This window comes from Zea mays, chromosome 5 (genome assembly GCF_902167145.1).
Source record: "Zea mays cultivar B73 chromosome 5, Zm-B73-REFERENCE-NAM-5.0, whole genome shotgun sequence".
Classification (NCBI taxonomy): Eukaryota; Viridiplantae; Streptophyta; class Magnoliopsida; order Poales; family Poaceae; genus Zea; species Zea mays.
In genome coordinates, this window is record NC_050100.1 from 161,863,569 (window position 1) to 161,870,163 (window position 6,595).

The 6,595-nt window shown below is 47.2% G+C and overlaps 1 protein-coding gene across 1 annotated transcript; it reads left to right on the plus strand.

The window, feature by feature from the left end:
* The first annotated feature begins 2,149 nt into the window (after positions 1-2,149).
* LOC100191283 (uncharacterized) lies at positions 2,150-6,390 on the plus strand. The gene is made up of 7 exons (NM_001136717.1): positions 2,150-2,612; positions 4,232-4,571; positions 4,669-4,887; positions 4,968-5,027; positions 5,146-5,301; positions 5,599-5,692; positions 6,152-6,390. The coding sequence occupies exons 1-7, from the start codon at positions 2,293-2,295 to the stop codon at positions 6,283-6,285; spliced, it is 1,323 nt and encodes a 440-aa protein (NP_001130189.1). The 5' UTR covers positions 2,150-2,292; the 3' UTR covers positions 6,286-6,390.
* The last annotated feature ends 205 nt before the right edge of the window (positions 6,391-6,595 follow it).

Consider the following 6,595-nt stretch of genomic DNA (forward strand, 5'->3'; position numbering starts at 1 on the left):
CACCTACGCTAATCACCGAGTGATTCTATTAAGCACTTGGGTGTTTGAGCACTTGGAAATGTCTACAATACGTCTTAGTATGTTTCTTGGGCTTTCACACCTTCAAATGGCCGGTTGGAGGGGTATATATAGCCTCCCCTCAATTATAGTCGTTGGACAGAAAGCTGACTGCTCTGTCGTCTGACGTACCGGACAGTCTGGTGCCCTAGCCACGTCAGTCGATCGTTGAGGTTTGTAGCAGTCGACCGTTGGATCCGACACCCAGACTGTCTGGTGCACACTAGACAGTCCGGTGCTACAACCCCGAGAGTCCCTTGTTGCGGGCTCTTTGCTCGGGTTGTCCGGTCACACACTGGGCATGTATTGTTCACTGTCCGGTGCGCCACCAGAGCGTTGGCTGACTGCGCTCTTCTTGGATTTCTTTGCTATTTCCTTAGGCTTCTGTTGCTCTTGGACTTCTACACATCTTTTAAGTCTTCTTTTGAAGTGTTGCATCCTCAGTGCCTTAGTCCAATTCTCTTTGCGTCCTATGAACTTCAAACACAAACACTCGCAAACACATTAGTACACAGATTATGTTGATCATCAACACCAAAATCACTTAGCCAAATGGCCTGGGTCCATTTTCCTTACATTCGGCCATGTGTGTATGATAAGGCATGACATGGTTATAATATGATGACAGCGGGTTGTCGTAGTGTTGTTGTGATGGGTGCAAAAATTGCGCATATTATGCAGCTCCGTGTTTCGCGTAAGCATACCTAGACGGTCAGGTGTAAGCGACCAGGCGGTCCACGACCAAGTCGAACGATCTAGGGTTATACTCAGACAGTCTGGTCGTATATGGCGCTGCCTAGGTGGTTTGTGCGTGGGCTTGTGTAGGGTCGGACGACCCAGCAAAGGATGCCAGACGGTCCGTGAGGTAGCCGGACGGTCCGAGATGACTCTCGGACAATTCGATCATGTTTAGAGCCAGTTGCATGCTAGACGACGGTGGTTATGGTGGTGCTATGAACGTATTCATAGACATACCATACAATGGCTAGGTCTAGGATGATCTATTTCTAGCCGACGTGTTAGGTGTGTTTGGCTCCATATTAGTTCGTGCGAGGGAAAACTAGGGGCAGTAGATTTTTCATACGAACACACCCATCATTTAACAGATTAGTCTATATATTGTTTTAACTGATCCCCCGCTGTTCTATGAAAGCCTTAAAAGGTTGAAACGAAATGCTTATAGTGGGAGTTTGAGGCGAAGGTAGGAGAGATGTTATATCGATCTCCCATTGACGGATGATCTTCTGGTAGCGAGCCACCGTGAAGTGTGATAGATACTTTTTCCTTTGCCTTCTCGCGCTGTTTAGCGAGTTGTCGCAGCACTTCTTCATCTTCTCGTCTCATGAGGCCCTCAAAATGCTGTTGTCCATAAGCCAAGAGTGCCTTCATGGTCGACTTGATGATATTGGTGACAGAGACGTCAGTGTGATCTTTAGAATCAGCCATCTAGAGGCCGGTTTTTAGTAGAGTAGATATAAACAACCATCATGTGATTGCTATCATGTGATTGCTATGTTGTAAGAGAGGTTTAAAAATTTTAGACAACGTCCGGAGCCATGGCCCTGACGGCCATGCACCTGTCTCCGCCTCTACCAGCGACCGTACCGTACCACAGTATAAGAAACATTGAAGTCAGAGGATCATGCTTGACACCGAACTGCCTGCCTCCAATGTTGGTGTGGATCACACTCTGCTGATTGACACAACACTTTTGTTGATGAGCCAACAAAGTAGATTAGCCAGCAGCAGGGAAAGACAAGCAAGGACTGCGCGGATCATGCATGCTGCGTGCACGGACCACCCTACCGGCGTCTTCGTTTGTATGCTACCAGCCGTCTGCGTTTGTATGGTACCAGGCACGCACCTGGCGCCACCGGCTCGAGGACAAAACGGAGCAGTGAGTGAGGACGAGACACGAGAGGATGCCGTCTCCGTCCGCTGCCAAAGCGGCCACACTCCACACAGGCAAAGGCAGAGCCCGGCCGGGGGGCGTGAATCGTGCCAGTGCCAGTGCCACCCGCCCCGCAGCCCTAACTTGCTGGCGGCCGCCTATAAAATGCTGGAACACTCGCCTCGCCGTCGCCGGGGACCAAACCAACTCGAGTCATCGAGTTCCACAGCTCTCGCGTCGCGCGCAGCCAATCCCTCTCCCTCCGGCCTACACAGCCCACAACTCCCTTCTCCATCTCTCTCTCTCTCTCTCGCCCGTGTCGCCCCCTGTTTGTGTACAACCCCATGGCGACCCACGCCGGCGAGAACGGCAGCGGGCACGAGAACGGCGGCGGGCACGCGGAGTGGCGGTTCGCGCGGGCGGCGAAGGAGGGCGCGCTGGCCGTTGCGGGGGACAAGATGAGCATCCGGGCGGTGCGGTTCAAGATCAGCGCGAGCCTGGACGCGCGCGACCCGCGGCCCGTGCTGCCGCTGGCGCACGGGGACCCCTCGGTGTTCCCGGCCTTCCGCACCGCCGCCGAGGCCGAGGACGCCGTGGCCGCCGCGCTCCGGACCGGCAAGTTCAACTGCTACCCCGCCGGCGTCGGCCTCCCCGAAGCCCGCCGGTACGGTCAATCAATTCCTTCTTTCTTGTGAGTTGTGATGTGCTGTGCTGTCCTGGGCAAATCCGTTTCCGTCTCTGCATGCTCGCTCGCTCGGTCGGTGGTGCGCACGTTGCTCCGGTGCGCGATGCCACCACCAACCGCTGCGGCGTACGTGGCACGTCTGTGTCTGTCCTGGTTCAGTTGCATGTTTGTTTGGCTTGGCACTACCGCACTAGACGAAGGAAACCTCGTCAGACCTGCCTGCCTAGAAAGGACGTCCGGTCCATGTATATCTGCCTGTTTCCAATTGTATTTCTCCCGGGATTTTATAATTTATTATGAGTGTAGTAAGTATATGTTAGAAAATAAAAAAAATCAAACACTACTCTGTCTTGTAACGCACATGCGTGGAGGCTCGCTTGCTCAATGCTTGCAACCTTCTTATATCTCTCTGTCTTTGAAATGAAGCCATTGCTTAGTACAGCTCAAGTTCAGAGCTGTCGTGTTCATCGTATCCGTCGATCCATCCTAGCATAGGCATCTCAAAGGAAATTGTTTATAGTGTATATATAGGGTATAGGTATATCGTTTAGTACAGCTCAAGTTCAGAACAATCTCTGTCTTTATGGACCTCGACATGTTCTAAGCTCGAAGTCCCAGTACCAGTAGCCATGTGACCTCAAGTTCAGAACGATCTCTGTCTTTTATCGGCCTCATCTCACGTTCTAAGCTCAAGCCATGTGCCCTAAACATTCTTACGTTCATACTTGCAGTTTTTTTTAAAGGTATCCTGTTCAGAGTAGTTAATTATAGGATAAGCTCTGATTCAAATTGCATAGCATCAATCACGAGGCACACTCCTCATTAGCAAGGAGATTGAAAAAAAAGGTTGGTATGGCACGTGCACGTGCCGGCGCCGGTGTTCCACGAGGCCGCCTCGCGCTCGCCTCCGCCGCCCCCACCGCGTGATCTGCCTAGGCGGAGTAGGCATGGCCAAGCACGCGTCCGACGTGTCATGCACGCGTCCGACGTGGCACGCCACCTGCTCTGTGGCTCCGTAGCCGGGGGGGCCGGGCTGCTGTAGCCTGACGTTTCCGGCAAAACCACCTCTGAACTCTGAACTGAACCAAGTTTTCGGCAACCAAGGGGGAAAAAAAGGCTTTTCGTCATGATGGAGACGTGTCTTAATAATCCCTTAATTCTTCCTACTACTAGTAATCTACTAACACGGCACAAACGAGTACGTATTTCGAAACGCGAAAGGAAACCACCTGGCACCTGCTGCCTTGCTGGAGTGGACTTGCTTGTTCTGATGAAGCACTCGATCGGACTTGCTGTCAGCAACTCTCAGCATACAGGACTCTCAAGACAGGCCAAACACTGCCAAATACACACAAACATTCCGGTAGTTAGTAACTACGCGATAAATAATTGGCAGAATATTGTCTAAAAAGGTACATTAATTACCTTTCTTAACGAGCTCCTATGAATAGTTTCAGTTTTTTTTCCTTCATATCTTCCTTCGTACTCATTACTGACTGGCATAGCCTGTTTAGTGTTTACATTTATATTTATAAAATTTCAAATCCGTCCTTATACGAACACTGAATTTTTGCCCTGCTTTAAAAAAAAAAACACAGTGCTCTGGCGGAGCACCTGTCGAGCGACCTTCCATACAAGCTGTCGAGCGACGACATCTTCGTCACCGCCGGAGGCACGCAAGCCATCGAGGTGGTGGTCTCAGTCCTCGCGCAGCCGGGCACCAACATACTGCTCCCGAGGCCGGGCTATCCGAACTACGAGGCGCGCGCAGGGCTGCACAACCTGGAAGTTCGCCGGTTCAATCTGATCCCCGAGAGAGGGTGGGAGATTGACATCGACGGTCTGGAGTCGATCGCCGACAAGAACACCACCGCCATGGTCATCATAAACCCCAACAACCCTTGCGGGAGTGTCTACACCCGAGAGCATTTGGCCAAGGCACGGCTAGCCTGCTTATCTTTCGCTGGCCATTTGGATTGGATGGGATCGGATCGGTTTGTGTGTTCTAAAGCACTACTGTCCTGGTGTCATCTAGGTCGCGGAGGTGGCAAGGAAGCTTGGAATACTGGTCATCGCTGATGAGGTGTACGGAAATCTGGTGTTTGGGGACACCCCTTTCGTCCCCATGGGTGTCTTTGGCCACATTGCCCCTGTGTTGACCATAGGATCACTGTCCAAGAGATGGATAGTGCCTGGGTGGCGACTTGGTTGGGTGGCCGTATGTGATCCCAACAAGGTTCTGCAAGAAACCAAGGTAATAGATCATTAGCTCATATCTTATGTCCTTGTTTCAAGTAGTGTTGCTAAGCTGTTTCACTATCGATTTTTTTGCAGATCATTGCATCGATCACAAACTTCCTTAACGTTTCAACAGATCCGGCAACTTTTGTTCAGGTTAGTGGCTTTTGCATTTTCCCCAACACTGGTATCCATTCATTTTTTTTTATATAATGAAAGCAGAGACCTTTGTTTGTCTCGGATAACTAAGAGGTATTGTAAAAATTTTGATTAGGGAGCGCTTCCCCATATTCTTAAGAACACAAAGGAAGATTTTTTCAAGAGGATCATTGGTCTGCTAGCGGAAACATCAGAGATATGTTTCAGCGGAATAAAGGACATCAAGTGCATCACATGCCCTCACAAGCCAGAAGGTTCCATGTTTGTCATGGTAATCAATTTACTAAATTGTATGCTGTTATAGTGGTTGAGCAAAAAAAAAAAGTAACAATTAAGTATCGTGTTAGAGCAACCAGCTGCACCTGAACGTAATATAAAAGTTTCAGTTTACTACACTAGCTCTTATCTATTTACAAATTATTTATTTATTTTATCAAAATTAATCATGTTATATAAACATTATCTCTCTCTATATATATGTATCTGTTACACAACCATACTGAATGAAACATATAGATAGGCTTAGAACATGTTTGTCAGTTTTCTAACTTGGAGAAGTCACAAACAGGTGAAACTAAATTTGTATCTTTTGGAGAGCATCCATGATGATATTGATTTTTGTTGCAAGCTGGCAAAAGAAGAGTCCGTGATTTTGTGTCCAGGTGAGATGAATTTGATTTTTTGAAGAAAAAAAACATATCTGACAAAAACTTATTTTTGGCTCTAGCAATTGTCTGTTTCAGGTTACAAGTATTCCATGCTTAACTGTACGTTTGGGCTCAGAAATGGTTTAAGAAATTAACAGCGGATTAATGCTGGAATACAATCATGAACCATCTTTTATTCATATGAGAAAAATGTAACATAAGTGATTCACTGATATATAAATGAGGGATGATTCTCCTTTATCAACTTATAGATGTTAATGACATAGACAGAGAGAAATACACCTTGGTAACTTGTGAGATTTTTGGGAGTAGCTTTTACGACTAGGCATAAGTATCTAACTATTTAAGCTAGACAAGTAGATATTTGTTACTCTAATGCACTGGTTAAGATTCTCTTCTTAAATTGATACCAACATCTCCTTAAGCTTACATACATGTGTTTCTCCAATGCAGGGAGTGTTTTGGGAATGGAAAACTGGATCCGTATCACTTTCGCCATTGATTCATCTTCTCTTCTTGATGGTCTTGAGAGGCTGAAATCTTTCTGCCAAAGGCATAAGAAGAAGAATTTGCTTAATGGCCATTAACTATATTCGACTTCAAAGTTGTTACCCACTTCCATCGTTTTCCACTGTATCATCAACAAAAGTGTAACATTGAAATCCCTCAGAAGTAATAAAGTTAATGTTTACATATGAGGATATGCATGTCAGTGTACATTTTTAGTCACCTTAATCCTCTGTTTTGAAATCTTTCGATTTTGCATTTGTTTCAGTTTTCCATTACAATGTTCTTTTCTTTTAATTTGACATCACTTATAAGTGTGGTGATGGTGACACCTGTTCCAATGTACTAAAGGTTACAATTGGGGACAAATTATTATGTAGTATGTCGGTT

Coding starts and splice junctions, on each gene's coding strand:
- LOC100191283 (NM_001136717.1), top strand. CDS start 2,293: ATGGCGACCCACGCCGGCGAGAACGGCAGCGGGCACGAGAACGGCGGC. Junction 4,888..4,967: donor AGGTTCTGCAAGAAACCAAG/GTAATAGATCAT, acceptor ATTTTTTTGCAG/ATCATTGCATCGATCACAAA. Junction 5,028..5,145: donor ATCCGGCAACTTTTGTTCAG/GTTAGTGGCTTT, acceptor AATTTTGATTAG/GGAGCGCTTCCCCATATTCT.